At 40.6% G+C, this 22,657-nt stretch overlaps 2 protein-coding genes and 1 non-coding gene across 3 annotated transcripts in view; 2 read left to right on the top strand and 1 right to left on the bottom strand.

The window, feature by feature from the left end:
• The window catches only part of SAXO1 (stabilizer of axonemal microtubules 1), a 73,546-nt gene extending 67,076 nt beyond the window's left edge, over positions 1–6,470 (bottom strand). The window contains exon 1 of the mRNA XM_061132520.1: positions 6,259–6,470. Within this exon, the coding sequence (XP_060988503.1) occupies positions 6,259–6,470 (212 nt within the window). The remainder of the gene's footprint in view (positions 1–6,258) is intronic.
• A 2,457-nt stretch (positions 6,471–8,927) lies between these two features.
• LOC133049027 (U6 spliceosomal RNA) lies at positions 8,928–9,034 on the top strand. Its single transcript, XR_009691186.1, has one exon. It is a non-coding gene; the product is annotated as a U6 spliceosomal RNA (small nuclear RNA).
• Positions 9,035–16,400: 7,366 nt separating this feature from the next.
• On the top strand, positions 16,401–18,065 carry LOC133048948 (protein Mdm4-like). The gene has a single exon (XM_061132920.1). The coding sequence runs from the start codon at positions 16,491–16,493 to the stop codon at positions 17,964–17,966; it is 1,476 nt and encodes a 491-aa protein (XP_060988903.1). The 5' UTR covers positions 16,401–16,490; the 3' UTR covers positions 17,967–18,065.
• Positions 18,066–22,657: the final 4,592 nt, after the last annotated feature.

Below are 22,657 nucleotides of genomic sequence, written 5' to 3'. Positions count from 1 at the left end.
CAAAGGGCCTTCAACAACACGGAGAGGAGTTATCATCATATGCTGGAGGTGACAGAGACCCCAAATGAGCCCTGAGCAGGGAAGAGAAGGTCACAGGTCTTTAAAAGATCTCTCCAGTTAGGGCATACTGGCGAGCCCAGGGAGGCCTACCCAGAAGGTCCTGCACAGGTTTCAAGCAGGATTCATGGGATGCTGAGGCAGGCAGGGGGTCTCTCCAGCACAGAACAGAAACGTTAGCAAGTAAAACTGTCAGGACTTGGAATGTGGGGACACTCTTCAGTGCTCCGGCTGTTAATGAACCCAGGCAGGCCTCGGGCCTAGCGGGTATTTCCAGCAGAAACCCCAGTGTTGGATGTTTAATTACACACAGTATGACGATAGTAGCTGGATTGCAGAGAGGAGAGATGCATTTTGTTATTCGATTTGTCAGCAACACAGAGCAGGGCTCCCTGACCACACCTTCTGGCACAGCGGCCCAGGGGACAGCCAGGCTCCTGCAGCTCAGAATAGAGCCTTGAGGTCTCCTGCCAGCAGCGCCGAGCGTATTCGTGGCCACCGCTCCATCTCTGCCTCCCCTGCCCCTTCTGTTCCGGCAGCTGCCTTCCAAAGACTAATGAGAACAAGGTGCAACCCGGTTCAACAGCTCTGATACATTCCTTAGCAAAACCTAATTTCTTTCAAAACATATCGACTGCTTTACAGTGACTCCATCAGGCAAGACACATGTCAGGGGGGAAAGCAAGAGAAAATTTGGCAGGTACGTGTAACGTGTCAATAAATTAAACGAAGTTTATTTTCACAAAACCAAATGGTCAGACTTGCTCGTGGTTTCCTACCGAGCTCTAAAAATTACTCCCTAGAGAGAGTAATCAAAGCACAATTAGGGCAGTCCTGGAATTTTTTTTTAAACATACCATCCTTTCTTCACACATGGCTGCTCCTGCATTTGTAGCAAGGGTCCTTAACTCAGAGAAATGGGCTTTTCTAGGTTTGGGTCCTTCTGTGATAATATGCAGTCATAAAACTGGTTTTCTGTTGTTATTTTTTACAAAAGCAATTGGTTTACAGTTAAGACTAAATGTCCTCCACAATGTATCCATTCATTCGTTCATTTAACAAATAATAGCACTGCCTGTTGGGTTGCTCTATTTCAAATCCTGGAAAACAGAAAATCTATTTTCCTAATAATGGCAATAATTTTTAGCCCCTGGGCAGGAATTTTATCACTCTGAGGATATTTCATTAAAGTCCTAAATTATTTCAATAAAAGAGACTATTGTACCGGAGTGACTCTGTATTTTCAAAATGCAGCAAGTGGTCAAAGAACAAAGAAACCATCAATGGAGGAAAGTAAATATAGTTTTAAAACAAATCAGACTAAAAACAGTTGATATGTGTCTCAGAAAATGGCATAGAGACTTGGCCTCATGAATAGAAGTGACACTTTTAGAGTCATAGACTTAGAAAACGAAATTATGGTTGCCAGGGGAGAAGGGATACTTAGGGAATTTGGGATGGACATGTACACACTGCTACATTTTAAATGAATAAGCAACAGGGGCCTCCTGTATAGCACATGGAACTCCACTCAATGTTATGTGGCAGTCTAGATGCAAGAGGGGGCTTAAGGGAGGATGGGTACATGTGTATGTATGACTGAGTCCCTTCTCCGTTCACCTGAAACTAGCACAAATATTGCTAATTGGCTCTACCCCAATACAAAGTTCAAAGTTCAAAAGAAAATTTTTAAAAATAACCTTAAACAAAATGAAGAAGCGACACTTTTTTTCCCCCCTGTGGCCTAACAGAACTGAAATTATCTTCTTCCAAAACAGAATATCCTTCCAGGTTTACAAAGATTTTAAAGCTTCTTACCGAGAAATATCTGTGGAATTTCAATAAGATTCATTAGTAAGAGGCAAGGGGAACAAAGACTGCTATACACAGTTATACAGGTCTTGTACTGCACAAGGGTGACATCTAAGAGGGCACTGTCACTTCGGAGACATTGTCAATTTGTGTAGTTAAACAGTTTTTCAGGAGATAGTAATGGAGGGTATTGCTCTGAAACCCAGCATGACAATATTCTGATAAGTGGAAGTAAAACACACTGAGGAAGCCATGTCTGTTTCTAATTTGCACAAAGGCTACAGCGGATAACAGTGGCTCTGCTGGTGAAGTTATGATTTGTAGATGACACCATTCAAGTGATTCTTTGGAATGAACTGCTGCTTTGAGTCAACTTTCCAACCTAGTGACTTGCACACAGCACTCCATAAACATTTACTAAATAAGCCATCAGCATGATTGTCAGGTATGCTCAGCTCGGGTGATTGACCAGGATGTTAACACAAAGACAGTGTCATGATTCAGCTGCTAAAGAAGCCATCATCTCAACACAGAGAATTGCTCTTCCTGTGGAGAGCATGAAACTGCTCTCCACATCTCTTTTTTATTTTTTAACTCCACACCTCTTAACCCAGGAGCAGCCACGTTGCCTCCTCCTTCTCCTCAAACCTGGAAACGAGGAACTCCAAGATCGCAAAGCAGCAGCATGGCAGCAGTCCTGATCTCTAGTCACTACACAGAAAAGAGCCTCCAACTTTGACAAACCTTTGTCATAACTAATGAGATCGCAGATCACTGCAGCACTGGCTATATTACTTGACTAATACACTAAGGCAAAGACACGGGACCCATTTCCATGTGCTTCCCTCAGGCAGTCCCCCTGCCCAGCCCGCTGTGAACACCTGTGTTCAGTAATGCTATGGGAGAGGGCGAGGGAGAAAAGAGAGCAAAGACTGAAGAGTCTCTTCCTCTCTGAACCCTCACAGCCGAAATCTCCTCTGAAGCCTCCGCGCTTGCAGACACTAACAGTTCCCCCTTTGAGAGTGAACCCAGATTTAAACATTGCTCTAGGATCCCTGAAATAATCTCGATACCATCTGCTTATCCCAAGGAAAAGTGTCAGGACCTCACGATGTATTTGAAAGAGTGCAGAAGGAGGAATTAGGAAGAATGGATTTTAGTGCGGGTTTTACAATTTCCTAGCAACACCGACGCTGAAAGCACCACTGATCCCTGATCATCACTTCTTCAAAAGGGAGCTAATGGAAGCCTCTCTTAAAAGGTGAAAATGAGGACACCAAACACATGTGAAAAGAACACTTGCAACAAAGCACACAAGCAAAGGAATATTAACAAAAGAGGAAAAGCATGCACTCAAACTTCCCCACATAACCTAGCTCAAGAGTCACTTAAACCCCCAAATGTCCTTCCAAATTCTAAGGAGAACAAAAATATTCCTAACTAGACATTTAGGAATGTCTTATTGCACGTGTATGATGTTAGGCTATATGCACAAGGCTAATAAAATTTCAGCTTACATCTGTATAGCACCCTATAGTTTATTAAGCTCTTTCATATACATGAAATCATGGCAGAGCTGTGCATTTTATATGCTGAATGCCTGTTTTATAAAGCACTTGGGCCTTTGGATAATCAGTGTATATACTATACGCATGCCCGTTGTATGTAACTAGGAGTATAATATTATTTAAACTATTACACAATGTATATTGTTGTATCTTTACTTTTACAACATATTAGTGGCAATATGTATGATTTATACCATGCTGAGCACTTTGTGAGGAATAAAACCCCTAATTAAAACTAGACTCCTGTGGGAAAACATGAATTGCTTTTATGATGATTCATTTTACCCTGATTTCCAGATCATATAACTACTCAAACCAAGGTCTTACCTGAACATAGTTTGTGAAAATAATTAGCAAAAGGGGGTATTAAAACCTCTGGAAATTTCCTCTGTGTCTTGTACTTTCCCCTGTGGAATTTGTTAGTATTTTTATTTTTAAAAGGAAGTAAGATCATTCAATTTCAAGTGCACTAAAAGTAGTTACAGAACAAAGTTATATTGATTATAATAAGACATGGATAACCTCTCTCCCATCATCTATCATTACTTTGCTGGAAAATGACAAAGAACCCACATCTTTATAATGAAATCATCTGAGAATGGCCTTGAGACTAGAAAATTAATAAAACAAATAAAGCGATTCCAAAACCTAACCTTCTATGCCTCTCTCTTCCCCTACCCCATTGCTTTTTAAGTGAAACTAGAGAGTAGACTCTTCATCTGATACCAGAGGACTAATTCAATTAAGCTTAAACTGAAGTTCTGTTTTATATGGATATTAATACAGTCTGCATTGATGTTTATAAAAAGCTTTTTAGGTTATTGATGTTATCTGAACCCTAAGTGCTCAAATAGCCATAGTTAATAATGCAGATTTATCTTAGAGAACTTCAAAAATATACATTTAATTTCTGGAGATAACCAATTCATAATTAAAGAATACTGGCTATAGGAAAATGTACTTTTTTAGCCATCATGCACACACACACACACACCCCTGTTTCATGATACCGCATTCCTCAAATGTTTAGTACTTTCTGACTTTTTTAAAAAATAAGCAACTCAAAAGTTATGTCACCAAAAGAAGAATATCAAATTCACTGTGCACCATGCTGAAATAAAGTTTTACATCTGAATTATGTCACTCCAAGTTTCTCAGCATGGAAGTGGTGGGCAGCTTTCTGCAGAATATAATTGAAGAAAAACAATGAGCTCTATCCCAAAGCCACCTCCACATCATGCCTGGAGCCAGCAACAGGTGAGCGACTGACAGCTGAGGAGTGGGGAAGAGGCAAAGAAAGGAACTTTGGGATAGTATGTACCACATAGAGGAGGCATTTCTTTACCTACATTATCTTCTTTAAACCTTAAAACAGCCACTTGGCAGGTAGCATCAGTGGATGCCCAGAAAGAGTAAGTAACTGGCCCAAGGACACACACAGGTACAAGCATCCGACTGAAGCCCACATCTGATTTCAGATGTCAGCCAACCACACACTGAGAAGGATTTTAATTCACAGATTTTAATGTTTTTCTTCTAAATATCACCAAATAATCCAGGCCTTACTTCCTATGACCTACAATGTTGTTTTGTTGCTAAGCCATGCCTGACTCTTTTGTGACCCCATAGACAGTAGCCTGCCAATCTTCTCTGTCCATGGGATTCCCCAGCAAGAATACTGGAGTAGGTTACCAGTTCCTTCTCCAGGGGATCTTTCTGACCCAGGGATTGAACCTGCATCTCCTGCATTTTCTGTATTAGAAGGTGGATTCTCTACCTCTGTGCCACCAGGGAAGCCCTATAAAGACCGGGATTCAAAAGTAAGACAATCAATCAATAGGTACGTAAAGGTTATAGGTACTAAAGGAAATCATTCCTGAATATTCACTGGAAGGACTGATGCTGAAGCTCCAATACTTCGGTCACCTGATGTAAAGAACTGACTCATAGAAAAAGACCCTGATGCTGGGAAAGATTGAAGGCAGGAGGAGAAAGGACAACAGAGGATGAGACGGTTGGAAGGCATCACTGACTCAATGGACATGAGTTTGAGCAAGCTCCGGGAGATGATGGACAAGGAAGCCTTTTGTGCTGCAGTCCATGGGCTCACAAAGAGTTGGACATGACTGAAGAGACTGAAAGGTTATCATATAATATAACAAAGACTCTCAGATATAATGGTTAACAGGGAAGGGTCTCAGCCTGTTAACACATACTAACCTCTTAGGATGGGATAGTTTTGCAGATTATCTGTAGCTGAGCATATTGTCAGGAAATAAAACCCCTAATTAAACTAGATTCCCACAGGAAAAAATGATTTGCTTAACATTAAGTTTTCTAGATATTCTGGCCACAGAAACTAGAACCCAGCTCGACAGCTTCTGAAAAAATGCAAATTTAAAAGTGGCCCAAGGCTGAGGAAGTCTGGGAATTGGTGGAAGAACAGCAAAGGGATACCGTCAATAAACATCTTTTCAAAATGCCAGGGGCTCAGGAAGATCACCTGAAAGAGGCTGTGGCAACCCATGCCAGCATTCGTGCCTGGAGAATCCCGTGGACAGAGAAGACTGGTGGGCTGCAATCCATGGGGAAGCACAGAGTCAGACACGACTCAAGCAACTTAGCTTGCAGGCACACAGACGCTATTTAACCCTCAGAAGAATCCTATGAGGTAGGTATGATTTGCCACAGCATCCTGTTCTACAGGTAAGGAAATAAGGCTGAAAAGTTGAGCAAACTTGACTGCTTCACATAATATATTTGTTCCCTCCAGAACAAAGTACCACACTCTGGGTGGCTTAAACAACAGAAACTGTCTCACAGTTCTCGAGGTCCAACATCAAGGTGGTGGCAGAGTAGTTCCTTCTTACGCCTGTGAGGCAGAATCTGTTTGTTGCAGGCCTCTCTCCTGGTTGCTGGCAGCCTCAAGCATTCCTTGGCTTCTAGATGTTCTTTCTGTGCCTTCCCACCATCTTCCCTCTGCATGTGCCTGCCTCTGTCCAGATCTCCCCTTTTAAAAAGGACACCAGTCATGCTGGATTAGCGCCCACCCTAATGACTTCATGTGACCTTGATTTCCTCTGTAAAGACCCTATTTCAAATAAGGGCACATTCTGAGCACTAGGGGTTAGGACTCTGACATCTTTGGGGCGGGAAGACACAGTCCCACTCATAACACACAGCTATTAGGCAGTCAGGCTGGCTCCCTTTAACCACTCATCTATAACCCCTCCTTGAGGAGCCATGTCTGCTCAGGGGACAGAGCAGAGCCTTCCAAGTAAGAGGGCTGCAGAGAGAGATGGGCGGCAGGAAGCAGCAAGGATGAGGAAGACAGGGACCACCTCTTGAACTCCCTACACATCCGTTGAAAGCTTATCCAAGATCCCACCTGCTGTGTGTGCCATGCGCGTTAATGTCCTGTAGGAAATGCAGGGCTCGGTGAGATCTCAGCCTCTGTCCTCAGAGAGTCTTCATTCAGCAACTCAGCCAGAGCAGGGGAAGTGGGGACATACGCGGACAACTCCCCTGTAATCACCGCACTGAGACATCACATCCAGGACCACGTGGGAGGGGCGGAAGGTACAGTGCATTATGGAAACACAGCAGTGAGCCTTCATTCCAACTGGGGACGGCTCCATGAGAGGACAGGCTTTGCTATTGGCTAGTTTCAACAAGAGGAGATAAGAAGACATGTAGAAGGCAAACAGAGCCAACGCCTGCTGCAAGTTTAGATGGAAGGCCTATGCTGGGGGAAGCTGACACCCTCCATCTTTACAATAGCCTATGCAATGGATATTCTCCCCAGTTTACAGGTGAAGAAGCTGAAGCCTGCAGATTTCAGGGAGGGGAAGAAGGCCAGGATCCTAACCTCCAATGCATCTAGAAACCCAAGGATCTTAGCACAGGACTCAGCTGGCTCTCAAGAGCTATAAAAGCAAAGAATGAGTAAAGCGAGGCTTCCCTGGTGGCTCAGTGGTCAACCAGTAAGGAGACATGGGTTCATTCTCTGGTCCAGGAAGATCCCACGTGCTTTGGAGCAACTAAGCCCATGAACCACAACTGCTGAGCCCACATGCTACAACTGCATGCCCTAGAGCCCGTGCTCCACAGCAAAGAGCAGTCACTGCAATGATAAGCCCACTCACCATGACTAGAGTAGCCCCGCTTAGCCACAGGCTGGGGAAAACCCTGGGCGGCAACAAAGACCCAGCACAGCCAAAATAAATTATTTTTTTTAATGAGTAAAGCCAATTCATCATCTTGTTTCTGATTCCAAAACAAAAGCAAAAGTACAGTTCAGCATGCAAAAATCAGAGGGATTTTATTTCAAAAACACCAAGTCTGCTCAAATTCACTACAGTATAAAATAAGATTATTTCCTGTAGCAAAGGTAGAAAAAAATTCAGAAAGTTGTAAAACTGGTGATTTCTAATAACAGAAGTGATCATATAGCCAGCTAGGGCAGCTACATGCATATGTGGGTGTGTTTGTGTATGTGTGTTTTTATGTGTACATTTTTTTCCTTTAAGCCATTAGAACTTTGGAAAATTTTATGACAACAATGTGTCATGTACGTGAAAGACGGATGGGTTAAAGTTACTGTTTTCTTAGGATCTGTCTGGAGTTTGACAGCCATGCACCGGTGCACTATCTGGAAAGATTTAAGACCTCTGCTGTAAAATTATTTATTAGTTGTTATTTATACTACGTGCTCACTAGCAGACCACCCAGTGCTGTAACAACAAAGGCAGTCACGCTGTGTCTCTCCAAAACAAGCAAGAGACCACAGGGGCCACCTCTGGGTGTCACCGCTGAAAGATGTGGCTTCCGGCAGGGAAGTAGGTTCTATATTTGAAGGTGCTGCCGTGCTAACAGAGATCGAGAAAATGGAAAACGCCAGGCTCAGCACGAGAGGGCTCGGGCTAAGCCACCCCTTTAGAGGTCTCCGTTCTGTCATCTGTAAAAGGAAGGGCTGCTTCGCTTTTTGCCTGAAACTACAACAACATTGTTAAACCCAATACAAAATTAAAAGTTTAAAGTGTGGGGGGAAAAGTGTTTTTAAATAAAATGAAGAAAAACACACAAAAATAAATAAGAAAGAAACTAAAGGAAGGGCTGCACCAAAAGTCTCTCAGTTCCCGTCCCCTCTGAACCCTGGATTTTAGGAAGATAAATCTGTGAGCAGTTGCATGCTAACCCTGGGGTGTGATCTGGGGCTAATCTCAGTGCCTGGAGCCTCAGGATCCAACAGGCTGCCCCCTCCATCCTTCTGACCCCCCACTTTGGCTTGAGTAAGCTAACAAGGCATATCTGAACATTCTTAAAGGCCTCAAAAGAAAAGCTCTTTGTTTAATGCTTAATTGGGACATATTAAATATGTCAAGATGTGGTTCCACTAGACCAAGAAGAGATCGAGTTTTTCTTTTTAATATAGGAAGTAATTGTTTCTACCACTTATAGTGAATTAGTAAATATAAAAATAAATGAATAGTGCTCGCTTCGGCAGCACATATACTAAAATTGGAACGATACAGAGAAGATTAGCATGGCCCCTGCGCAAGGATGACACGCAAATTCGTGAAGCGTTCCATATTTTTTAAAAAGAAAAAAAATAAATAAATAAATAAATGAATAAAGCAAGCATCTCTCCCCAAACCCCCACCCCACCCAAAAAAACAATCCTTTGGTAACTTGTAGTTTTTTTCCTTTCGAGATATTTGTCTAAAATTTAATCAACCAAATACACAAATATCTTCTTCAGTACAAGGAATTAATCCCCTCAGTGGTCAATTAATCCCCTTTAGTGGTCAATATCTCTCTCTCAGGCTGAAGCTCACATCAGGCAAAGTTTCATCATGTAATAACTCATTCAGGGAGCTCATTACTGGTATAGTTCAGTCTTCCTATTTTTTCCAAGAGTCAAGTTCAACCAAAGTCATCTACGGCTATGAACTGAAATGGAACTTCTAATTCTAAGCCCTGTTCTCTTCCCATTAAAGCAAGAAATCCTCTAGGCTGAAGGGCTCCCATGCCCGAGTTCTGAAGTCTTGCTCACATTTAATGATTCCCAAACCTGGCTCCACAGAAATCATTTCTGGGGATTAAGTCCCAAGTGTTCACAAGAATCATGGAATATTACTCAGCTATCAAAAAGAATGCATCTGAATCGGTTCTAATGAGGTGGATGAAACTGGAGCTTATTATACAGAGCGAAGTTAAGTCAGAAAGAGAAATACCAAAACAGTTAATATACTGTATTATAACAATGCATTAATATACACATACATATGGAATTTAGAAAGATGGTAACGATGACCCTATATGCGAGACAGCAAAAGAGACACAGATGTAAAGAACAGACTTTTGGACTCTGTGGGAGAAGGCGAGGGTGGGATGATTTGAGAGAACAGCATTGAAACATGTATATTATCATATGTGAACTAGATCGCCAGTCCAGTTTCAATGCATGAGACAGGGTGCTCAGGGCTGGTGCAGTGGGATGACCCTGAGGGATGGGATGGGGAGGGAGGTGGGAGGGAGGGTGAGGATGGGGAACACATGTACACCCATGGCTGATTCATGTGAATGTATGGCAAAAAACACCACAATATTGTAAAGTAATTAACCTCCAATTAAAATAAATTAAAAAAAAAAAAAGAATCACCTTTACTGACTTCTAGAGGAAAGAAGAGCACTTTAGGCAAGAGTGAGACTCTTAAAAACAGAAAAACTGTTAACAGATTCTTCTTCTACCTTGGGAAAAGGCAAAAGCATAATATATCTGGATGTTACAAAAGCACAGAGTATACCCTAAAAACAAGGGGAAAGTGAAAGTAATCAAAACAATAATGACTTTAAGTAGAAATTTAGTAAATGAGGGCATTAAATAATTTAAAATTAAGTAATTTAAAACAGTCCTTTAAGATTGACTGGTTTGATCTCCTTGATGTCCAAAGGACTCAAGAGTCTTCTCCAGAAACACAGTCCAAAAGCATCAATTCCTCAGCCCTCAGCTTTCTTTATGGTCCAATTCTCACATCCATACATGACTACTGGAAAAACTACAGCACTGACTAGACGGACCTTTGTCGACAAAGTAACGTCTCTGCTTTTTAATATGCTGTCTAGGTTGGTCATAGCTTTTCTTCCAAGAAGCAAGTGTTTACTAAAAAGTAGAAATAATCATTTAATAAATCTGCAAAGCATCATCCATTCTCCACAACTATCCAGATTTTGCCACACTTCAAATCTCATTTTTTTGCTTAAGTATTTTAAAGTAAATGTCAGACATTACTCTTGTATATTTCAATATGCATGCCTACAGAAAAGGCTTTTCATAAAATTCAACATCCCTTCTTGATTAAAAAAAAAAAAACTAAGACCAGAAGGAAACTTCTACAACATGATAAAGGCCATATATGAAAAAACTCATAGCCAACATGATACTCAACAACGAAAGATGAAAGGCTTTTGCCCTAAGATTAGGGAAAAGACAAAGATGTCTACTTTTACCACTTTTGTTCAATATAGTATTAGAAATCCTAGCCAGAGAATTAGTCAAGAAAAAGAAATGTACCCAAATCTAAAAGAAGTTAAATTACTTCTGTTTGTAGATGATATAATCTCATATGTGAAAACACTAAAAAAATTGTGTTCACTGTCAGATCTAATAAACTCCACAAAATTGCAGGGTAAAAAGATAAAAACAAAAATCAACTGAATTTCAATACACTAACAATAAATAATCCAAAAAGGAAATGCAAATTGGTAAAGATTTTGCCTGCAATGCAGGAGGCCCTGGTTTGATTCCTGGGTTGGGAAGATCCCCTGCAGAAGGGAAAGGCTACCCACTCCAGTATTCTGGCCTAGAGAATTCCATGGACTGTATATCCATGGGGTCACAAACAGTCAGACACAACTGAGCGACTTTCACTTTCACTTTTCATTCTAAATGGGAAAACGATCCCATTTAGAATAGCGTCAAAATAAGAAAAATATTTAGGAATAAATTAACAAAGGTGACAAAAGACTTGTACACTAAAAACAAAACTGCCTGGAAATAAATTAAAGACAACACAAATAAATGGAAAGATACTTCCATTTCTATGTTCATTATTTGGAAGATTTTAATATTACTAAGATAGAAATAGTATACAAAGCCATCCACAAATTCAAGGCAATCCCTATCAAAATCCCTGGCATTTTCTGCAGAAATAGAAAAACTCATCCTGAAGTTAATATGGAATCTCAAGGGTCTCTAAACAGCCAAAATAATCTCAATAAATAAGAATGAAACATTCACATTTCCTGATTTTTAAACTTTATACAACAGTAATCAAAAGTGTGGTACTGGCAATAAGAACACACATATAAACCAATGGAACAGAATACAGCACTCAGAAATAGACCATCATATACACAACCAAATGATTTTCAAAGGTTATCAGGACTACTGATGGTCCTCAGAAAAATGGCACTAGGCAAACTGGACATCCATATGCAAAGGAATTAAACTGGACAATTACATCATATAGAAAACTTAACTCAGTTCAGTCGCTCAGTCGTGTCCAACTCTTTGCCACCCCAAGAAACACAGCACACCAGGCCTCCCTGTCCATCACCGACTCCCAAAGTTCACCCAAACCCATGTCCATTGAGTTGGTGATGCCATCCAACCATCTCATCCTCTGTCGTCCCCTTCTCCTCCTGCCCTCAATCTTTCCCAGCATCAGGGTCTTTTCAAATGAGTCAGCTCTTCGCATCAGGTGGCCAAAGTATTGGAGTTTCAGCTTCAGCATCAGTCCTTCCAATGAGCACCCAGGACTGATCTCCTTTAGGATGGACTGGTTAGATCTCCTTGCAGTCCAAGGGACTCTCAAGAGTCTTCTCCAACACCACCGTTCAAAACCATCAATTCTTCAGCACTCAGCTTTCTTTATAGTCCAACTCTCACATCCATACATGACTACTGGAAAACCTATAGCCTTGACTAGATGGATCTTTGTGGACAAAGTAATGTGTCTGCTTTTTAATATGCTATCTAGGTTGGTCATAACTTTCCTTCCAAGGAGTAAGCATCTTAATTTCATGGCTGCAATCACCATCTGCAGTGATTTTAGAGTCCAGAAAAATAAAGTCAGCCACTGTTTCCACATCTATTTGCCATGAAGTGATGGGACCAGATGCCATGATCTTAGTTTTCTGAATGTTGAGTTTTAAGCCAACTTTTTCCACTCTCCTCTTTCACTTTCATCAAGAGGCTCCTAGTGCTTCTTCATTTTCTGCCATAAGGGTGGTGTCATCTGCATATCTGAGGTTCTTGATAATTCTCCTGGCAATTTTGATTCCAGCTTGTGCTTCCTCCTGCCCAGCATTTCTCATGATGTACTCTGCATATAAGTTAAATAAGCAGGATGACAATATACAGCCTTGATGTACTCCTTTTCCTGTTTGGAACCAGTCTGTTGTTCCATGTCCAGTTCTAACTGTTGCTTACTGACCTGCATACAAGTTTCTCAAGAGGCAGGTCACGTGGTCTGGGATTTCCATCTCCTTCAGAATTTTCCACAATTTATTGTGATGCACACAAAGGCTTTGGCATAGTCAATAAAGCAGAAATAGATGTTTTTCTGGAACTCTCTTGCTTTTTCGATGATCCAGCAGATGCTGGCAATTTGATCTCTGGTTCCTCTGCCTTTTCTAAATCCTACTTGAACATCTGGAAGTTCACAGTTCATGTATTGCTGAAGCCTGGCTTGGAGAATTTTGAGCATTACTTTACTAGTGTGTGAGATGAGTGCAATTGTGCGATAGTTTGAGCATTCTTTAGCATTGCCTTTCTTTGGGATTAGAATGAAAACTGAGCTTTTCCAGTCCTGTGGCCACTGCTGAATTTTCCAAATTTGCTGACATATTTAGTGCAGCATTTTCACAACATCATCTTTTAGGATTTGAAATAGCTCAACTGGAATTCCATCACCTCCACTAGCTTTGTTCGTAGTGATGCTTCCTAAGGCCCACTTGACTTCACATTCCAGGATGTCTCTAGGTGAGTGTGAGTGATCACATCATCGTGATTATCTGGGTCATGAAGATCTTTTTTGTATAGTTCTTCTGTGTATTCTTGCCACCTCTTCTTAATATCTTCTGCTTCTGTTAGGTCCATACCATTTCTGTGCTTTATTGAGCCCATCTTTGCATGAAATGTTCCCTTGGTATCTCTAATTTTCTTAAGGAGATCTCTAGTCTTTCCCATTCTATTGTTTTCCTCTATTTCTTTGCACTGGTCGCTGAAGGCGGCTTTCTTATCTCTCCTTGCTATTCTTTGGAACTCTGCATTCAAATGGGAATATCCTTCCTTTTCTCCTTTGCTTTTCACTTCCCTTCTTTTCACAGCTATATGTAAGGCCTCCTCAGACAGCCATTTTGCTTTTTTGCATTTCTTTTTCTTGGGGCTGGTCTTGATCCCTGTCTCCTGTACAATGTCACAAACCTCTGTCCATAGTTCATCAGGCACTCTGTCTATCAGATCTAGTCCCTTATATCTATTTCTTACTCCCACTGTATAGTCATAAGGGATTTGATTTAGGTCATACCTGAATGGTCTAGTGGTTTTCCCCACTTTCTTCAATTTAAGTGAATTTGGCAATAAAGAGGAGCTCATGATCTGAGCCACAGTCAGCTCCTGGTCTTGTTTTTGCTGACTGCATAGAGCTTCTCCATCTTTGGCTGCAAAGAATATAATCAATCTGATTTCAGTCTTGACCATCTGGTGATGTCCATGTGTAGAGTCTTCTCTTGTGTTGTTGGAAGAGGGTGTTTGCTATGACCAGTGCATTCTCTTGGCAAAACTCTATTAGCCTTTGCCCTGCTTCATTCTGTACTCCAAGGCCAAATTTGCCTGTTACTCCAGGTGTTTCTTGACTTCCTACTTTTGCATTCCAGTCCCCTATAATGAAAAGGGCATCTTTTGGGGGTGTTAGTTCTAGAAGGTCCTGTAGGTCTTCATAGAACCATTCAACTTCAGTTTCTTCAGTGTTCCTGTTCGGGGCATAGACTTGGATTACCATGATTTTGAATGGTTTGCCTTGGAAACGAACAGAGATCATTCTGTCATTTTTGTGATTGCATCCAAGTACTGCATTACAGACTCTTTTGTTGACTATGATGGCTACTCCATTTCTTCTAAGGGATTCCTGCCCAGAGTAGTAGATATAATGGTCATCTGAGTTAAATTAGACTTTATCAAAATTAGAAACTTTTGTCATCAAAATACACTGTCAAGGTGAAGAGAGAGCTCACAAAATGAGAGAAAACATTTGCAAATCAAAAATCTGATAAGGAATTAAAATCCAAAATATATAAAAGAACTTCTACAACTCAACTACAACAACAAAGAAAAACACAATTGTAAAATTAGCATAGAAAAAAAATAAAATAAAATTGGCATAGGACTTAAATAGGTATCTTGCAAAGGATTTATATAAAATGATCAATAAGCAAATGAAAAGATGCTCAATATCATCAGTCATTAGAAAATGCAAATCTAAACCACAATAAGATGCTACTTCATGCCCAATAAGATGGTTATTATATAAAAAAATATTTTAATGACAAGCATTGGTGAAGACGTGAACAAATTGGAACCTTTGTGCATCACTAATGGGAATGTCACTGCAGATGGTGACGGCGTCCACGAAATCAAAAGATGCTTGCTCCTTGGAAGAAAAGCTATGACAAACCTAGGCAGCATATTTAAAAAGCAGAGACATTACTTTGTTGACAAAGGTCCATCTAGACAAAGCTATGGTTTTCCCAGTAGTCATGTATGGATGTGAGAGTTGGACCATAAAGAAAGCTGAGCACTGAAGAATTGATGCTTTGGAACTGTGGTGTTGAAGAAGACTCTTGAGCATCCCTTGGACTGCAAGGAGATCCAACCAGTCAATCCTAAAGGAAATCAGTCCTGAATACTCATTGGAAGGACTGATGCTGAAGCTAAAACTCCAATACTTTGGTGACCTGATGCAAAGAACTGACTCATTGGAAAAGATCCTGATGCTGGGAAAGATTGAAGGCGGAGGAGAAGGGGATGACAGAGGATGAGATGGTTGGATGGCATCACTGACTAGATGGACATGAGTTTGAGCAAGCTCTGGGAGCTGGTGATGGACAGGGAAGGCTGGAGTACTACAGTTCATGGGGTCACGAAGAGTAGGACATGATTGAGCAACTGAACTCAACTGAATGGGAATGTAAAAAGAACTACAGTCTCTGTGGAAAACAGTATGGAGGTTCCCTAAAAAGTTAAACACAGAATTACCATTCAATCTAGCAACTGCACTTTCAGGTATATAAACTAAAGAACTGAAGTAGGAGATCAAATCATATTTGCACACCAATGTTCAAAGCAGCATTATTCACAATAGCCAAAAACTGGAGACAACCCAATATCCATCAAGAGATGGATGAGCGAGCACCTTGAAAAGGAATGAAATTCTGAGGCGTGCCACAACATAGGTAAATCCTGAGGATATTACGCTAAGTGAAATGAGCCAGGTAAAAAAGGACAAATAGTGTATGATTCCACTTATGTGGGACTTAAAATAGGCAAATTCTCAGTGACAGAAAATAGAAGTTATAAGACACTAAGGAGTTGGGATAGTGGGGAGTTATAATTTCACAGGTACAGAGTTTCTGTAGGGGATGATGAAAATTTTGTAGACCTGGACAATGATAATGTTTGAATGTGTTTTATGTCACTGAATTAAGCACTTAAAAAATGGCTAAAATGAAACTTTATGTTACATTTTGTCATACTAAAAAACAATGCATGTCTTTGAAATATGGTTATTGTCCTAATCTAGCAATCTATTTTTAAGCATTTTAAAATATATGGCCCCGGGGGAGGCCGGAAGTTGCACCCTCACTAGTCACCGTTTCAAAATGCTGCTAAGACCTTAGGGACAGTTGAGTGACGCCCCCTCACCCCCGGGCTCGGCGGAAAGCGACTCATGGAACGGCCGTGAGACTTCACATCACTTCACTGCCAAAATGACATCATTTTCCACCTCTGCCCAGTGTTCAGCACCTGACAGTGCTTGCAGGATCTCTCCAGAACAAACCAATCAGGTACAACCAAAACTGCCTCTTTTGAAGATTTTGCAAGCAGCAGGTGCACAAGGTGAAATGTTCACTGTTAAAGAGGTTATGCATTATCTAGGCCAGTATATAATGGTGAAGCAGCTTTATGATCAGCAGGAGCAGCATATGGTATATTGTGGTGGAGATCTTTTGGGAGAACTACTGGGTTGTCAGAGCTTCTCTGTGAAAGATCCAAGCCCTCTCTATGATATGCTAAGAAAGAATCTTGTCACACTAGCTACTGCTACTACAGATGCTGCTCAGACTCTCGCTATCGCACAGGAGCACAGTATGGATATTCCAAGTCAAGACCAACCAAAGCAAAGTGTAGAGGAAAGCCCCAGTTCCAGGAAAAGAACTGAAGAAGGCAATATTCCCACACTGCCTACCTCACAGTATAAATGCAGAAGTTCTAGGGCAGATGAAGACTTGGTAGCAAATTTAACTCAAGAAGAGATGTCAAGACTGGATCTCGGGTTTGAGGAGTGGGATGTAGCTGGCTTGCCTTGGTGGTTTTTGGGAAACTTGAGAAATAACTATACACCTAGAAGTAATGGCTCAACTGATTTACAGACAAATCAGGATATAGGTACTGCCATTGTTTCAGACACCACAGATGACTTGTGGTTTTTGAATGAATCAATGTCAGAGCAATTCGGTGTTGGGATAAAAGTTGAAGCTGCTGATCCTGAACAAACAAGTGAAGAAGTAGGGAAAGTGAGAGACAAAAAGGTGGTTGACATGGGAAAAAATGATGACCTGGAGGACCCTGAATCCATAAGTGATGATACCGACACAGAAGTTACCTCTGAGGATGAGTGGCAGTGTACTGAGTGCAAGAAATTTAACTCTCCAAGCAAGAGGTACTGTTTTCGTTGCTGGGCCTTGAGGAAGGATTGGTACTCAGATTGTTCCAAGTTAACCCATTCTCTCTCCACATCTGCTATCACTGCCATACCTGAAAAGCAAGAAAGTGAAGGAATTGATGTCCCTGACTGCAGAAGAACTGTATCAGCTCCAGTTGTTAGACCTAAAGATATTTACATAAAGGAAGAAAACTCTGAACATTTTGATCCTTGCAACTCGGTGGAATTCTTGGATTTGGCTCATAGTTCTGAAAGCCAAGAGACTGTATCAAGCATGGTAGAACAATCAGGTAACCTTTTTGAACAGAGAAAAGATACAGAAAACATGGAGGATTGCCAGAATCTTTTGAAGCCATGTAGTCTGTGTGAGAAAAGACCACGAGACGGAAACATCATTCACGGGAGGACAGGCCATCTTGTCACTTGTTTTCATTGTGCTAGAAGACTAAAGAAGGCTGGGGCTTCTTGTCCTATTTGCAAGAAAGAGATTCAGTTGGTTATTAAGGTTTTTGTAGCATAGCTGAATCGGTGAATTACAGACACATATTAACAGAGCTGGTCATGTATCCAAATATCAGTATTGAGCATCTCTACGCAGGGTGACTCATTTCATACTTTCATTTATTCTTGTAAACTTTTATGTTCTAAGCCATTTTTACCTCTAAACTTATAGAATTTGAGAATAAGTTCTTTAGAACTACATTATCAGCATGGAGACTATTAACATTAAAAGAGAAGTTAATCATTCTGTCTTCAAAGATGAGGCTCTGGGAGGGAGCAGTACAAATAGAAATACATTCATTCTTTCATTTACCAAATTAAAAAAAATAAATAAATAAAAAATAAAATATATGGCCCCAAAACTTTGTCAATTTTTCTAAGTACTTTTAGATTCCCCATCCCCCTGCACCATTCTTAAATCTCACCGTAGTTGACCAACTTCTATCTCGAACAGCAAAACATTGCTTTCTTTTCTTAGAGCTTATTTATAACAATCATCATCTAAATTGGAAATCAGCATACTATAGCCTTGGAGTCAAATTGGGCTCACCACCTGTTTCTGTACAGCATTAGAGCTAAAAATGAATTTTACATTTTAAAATAGTTAAGAAAATTAAGACAAATATTTCATGACACATGAAAAATATATGACTCAAATTTCAGTGATAATAAAGTTTCAATGGAACACAGCCATGCTCATTCTTCTGTGTACTGTCCACAGCTGCTTTCATACAACAAAGGCAGAGTTCAATAGTTACAACACAGAAGCTATGTCTGGCGAAGCCCCAAATATTTACCATCTGGTCCTTTGCAGGAAAACTTTGCCAATACCTGATCTAAATGATTGATTCACAAAAGGCCAAATGGCTACATCTAACCAGACTGAATTTTCCACTGAGCTAATACAGCACTTGGTCATTTTTTTTTAATAGATCTGACATGGCCATTTTCAGACTGAACTGATCTTTACTTTCACAAATCAAAGATTTCTGAAAGAAGCACAAAAGTTATTTTGAAAACTATGATGAAGAAGATACTGGTGCAGGGAGAGAGTCACTATATTTGAAGAGCTGAATGTGGCAGAAAATGCTAGCTACCTACCTTGTTACCTATATTTCCCTTCTTCTGCGGTAACAGAACCCCCATTTTTAGCTGCACCAGTCTTGTGTGACACCTCTGTGAGGCATACATGATTTGGGGGTTAGGAGAGACTACTCTTTCTTGCTTCCTAGAATATGGATGCAATGGCTGGAGGTTAAGCAGCCATGCTGGATTATGAGGCAAAGCACGAGAGGGTTAGTCATCAAGCCAGAAAGTACCTGGGTCCCTGACATTGTGAGCTGCCCTACCAGCTCTGGACTTCTCTTAGGGGAAACACATTTTCTAACACATGTGGTCAAACTTTATCCTAAATATCACAGAGGTATAAAAGAAATAATGGTAAAGTTAACCCTAGAGCACAATTCTGAATGAGATGAATTTTAAGGACAAGTATATTAGGGGATGGCTGAGAGGGAGTAGTCAGGAGGCCACAGGCTTCCCTGGTGGTTCAGATGATAAAGAATCTGCCTGCAATGCAGGAGACCTGGGTTTGATCCCTGGGTCAGGAAGATCCCCTGGAGAAGGAAAGAGTGACCCACCTCCCTTGTGGATCAGCTGGTAAAGAATCTGCCTGCAATGTGGGAGACCTGGGTTTGATCCCTGGGTTGGGAAGATTCCCTGGAGAAGGGAAAGGCTACCCACTCCAGTATTCTGGCCTGGAGAATTCCATGGACTGTATAGTCCATGGGGTCACAGAGTTGGACACAATTTTGAGCAACTTTCACTTCACTTCAGTATTCTTGCCTGGAAAATTCCATGGACAGAGGAGCCTGGCAGGCTACAGTCCATGGGATCACAAAGAATCGGACACGACTGAGTGACTAACTCTTTCACTTTACATTAACAGAGGATAAGAAAATAGGCATATTATCTGTCATAGCATGTTAAAAAGTAGGCTGCACAAAAGAGATACACATGTAAAGAGCAGACTTTTGGACTCTGGGAGAAGGCGAGGGTGGGATGATTTGAGAGAATACCATTGAAACATGTATATTACCATATGTAAAATAGATGACCAATGCAAGTTCGATGCATGAATCAGGGCGCTCAAAGCCAGTACTCTGGGACAACCCAGAGGGATGGGATGAGGAGGGAGGTGGGAAGGAGGTTCGGGATGCAGGAACACATGTGCACACGCAGCTGACTCATATTGATGTATGGTTTGCCACCACAGTATTGTAAAGTAATTATCCTCCAATTAAAATAAATTAATTTATTTTAAAGTAGGCTGCAATCTATACATATCCTTGTATATTTATAGAAACTCTCAGAAAAGATATATAAGAAACCAAAAACAGTGGGGCCTTAAATAAAGGGAACTGGGGGCACTATTTAAACTTTTTAACCATGAACTTGTATTTCCTTTAAAAATTTTTTCTTAAATTTTAAATTTTTGAAAAATAGAACATTAATGGCACGAATGCTGCAAACTCAAGCCTCAGTTCCCTAGAATGCTTGAAATGATAATGACAAAAGATGTGGGGCAGTCATTTGTATTTTAAAACAGATTAGTTTAGTCAGATTGCTTTCCATCAATAGACTAAAATAATTATTCATTTATTCATGCAAATACTTATTAAAAGGCTATTATGTGCCACTGTCCTAGGATATATAACAATAAGCCAATCACCAAACAATTAAAATCCAAATTGCAAATAATAGAAGGCAGTTTCGAAGTCAGGAAAGAAAGGAGAAGTAATGGCAGCACCAAGGACAGAGGGGAAGGCAGGCCTGGGCCTCAGGGTGGGTTTTTGCCACAGGACACTGAACTTGAACTCCTGAGGGGTAGGATAGCAGACAGTTAGGAGGCAGATGTGATGGAAGGACCTCAGGGGCTTCAAGAAATGTTCTCAGGTCTCATGTCCAACCTCTCACCTCCTGTCAATCTGTCAATCCAATGACAGTCAGCCCATCTGTGGTGTCATGGGGTGAAGAATGGGACACATGTGGGGTGAGAGGGAGATTTAAATGGAATCCTGCAGGGAGGTTCCTCAAAAAGTTAAAATAGACCTACCATATGATCCAGCAATTTCACTACATCCAAAGAAAATGAAAACAGGATATCGAAGATATCCACACATCAAGATTCACGACAGCATTATTCACAATATCCAAGGCATCAAAACAACCTGTGTCCATCAAGAAATAAATGGACAAAGAAAATGTCATATCAATATACAGTAGACTATTACTCAGCCATGAGAAAAAGGGAAACCCTGCCATTCAAGACAATGTGGATGGACCTTGCAGGTGTTATGGTCAGAGAAGTAAGCCAGGTATAGAATAAGAAATAACGCTTATAACATGTGGAACAACAAAGTCAAACATCAAACTCATAGAAACAGAGTAAAGAAGTGGTTGCCAGGAATGGGAGGTGTGAAAAATAGGGAAAGGTCCAAACCTCCAGCTATGGAACGAATAAGTCCTGAGGAGCTCAAGTATAACATTATGACTATAGTTGATAGCACTGCATTGTGTATTGAAATTTGCTAAAAGTGGAATGCAATGTTTTACAAAAAATAAATATGTGAGATGATGGCTATATTAATTAATTAGATGGGAGGAATCCTTTCACAATGTGTTATCAAACCGTCATGATGTATACATACTTCATATATCTCAGTTTTGTCAATTATACTTCAATAAAGTTGGGGGGGGAAAACTATAAAAAGAAAAACATCTCTTTGGAAAAGATGGGGGAGTGCTGGGCACAGGACATGGCACCCCACCCACTGCAGAGACTTTCTCAAGGACAGACCAGCTCTCTGGAAGAACTTTTGAGCACATGTGCAACTTAGCCCCTCAGCCAGGTGAATGCTGATCAAGACCCAAAATTCAAAAATCCCAAAATCAAAAGCAATTCATAAACCAGCTGACTGATAGATCAATGTAGTAAAAATGGCCAAATTTCATACATGCAAACTTAGCTCCAAACAAAAATCCATATTTTACCTTCAGATAAACAAAAATGCTTCATTTTCATCAGTACCACACAGCTCTGGCATAGGGAACTGAATCTATCTTCACTGCCTGTCCTTTTCCTGTCTTCAGAGAATAAAAGACTGAAGCTAACACAGCTACACTAAGGCTGTTTTCTGTATCTTCAGAGGAAAAAATAATCTTTATATTTTTAACATCTTCCAAGTTTACTAAAAAGAAAAAAAAAAAAATCCCAGCAGAGATCAGAAAGGTCAAAGGGTATTTTCAAAAGTAAGTCACCCCAAATCAGTCACAGTTGAAAACTTTCCAAGATGAGGTTGGTTTTTAAGCACGGGGAGACCCGCCACTTCTAAGATTCCAGCTTCAGTTGAAACTAAAAACTCAATGATGACATAAACAGCTCACAAAGAAGTCCCCAGTTCTAAGATGTGGCAGAAGAGGGGAAACGGCAGATGCTTTTTTGGCTCTGTGCAAACTCCTGAGACCCCAGGTGGAAACTGTGAAGTCAGAGAAGCAGTTTGGTATTTAAATCTGTGAGGAGAGGAGTACACAGAATAAAATGGAACAAATATCAGGGGAAAAAAAATCAAGATTTCTTGCAGTGTTATTCCCCAAATGCAAGCCCTCTGCCTACTAAAACAGCTGTGAGAAACCCAGACTTTCTTACAC

The sequence above is a fragment of the Dama dama genome, chromosome 29 (assembly GCF_033118175.1).
Source record: "Dama dama isolate Ldn47 chromosome 29, ASM3311817v1, whole genome shotgun sequence".
NCBI classification, from domain to species: Eukaryota; Metazoa; Chordata; class Mammalia; order Artiodactyla; family Cervidae; genus Dama; species Dama dama.
The sequence above is the reverse complement of the archived record's forward strand: the minus strand, read 5'-3'. Positions and strand labels throughout refer to the sequence as shown.

What these genes read in the sequence shown, in the direction of transcription:
- LOC133048948 (XM_061132920.1), top strand. Translation starts at nt 16,491, where the DNA reads ATGACATCATTTTCCACCTCTGCCCAGTGTTCAGCACCTGACAGTGCT.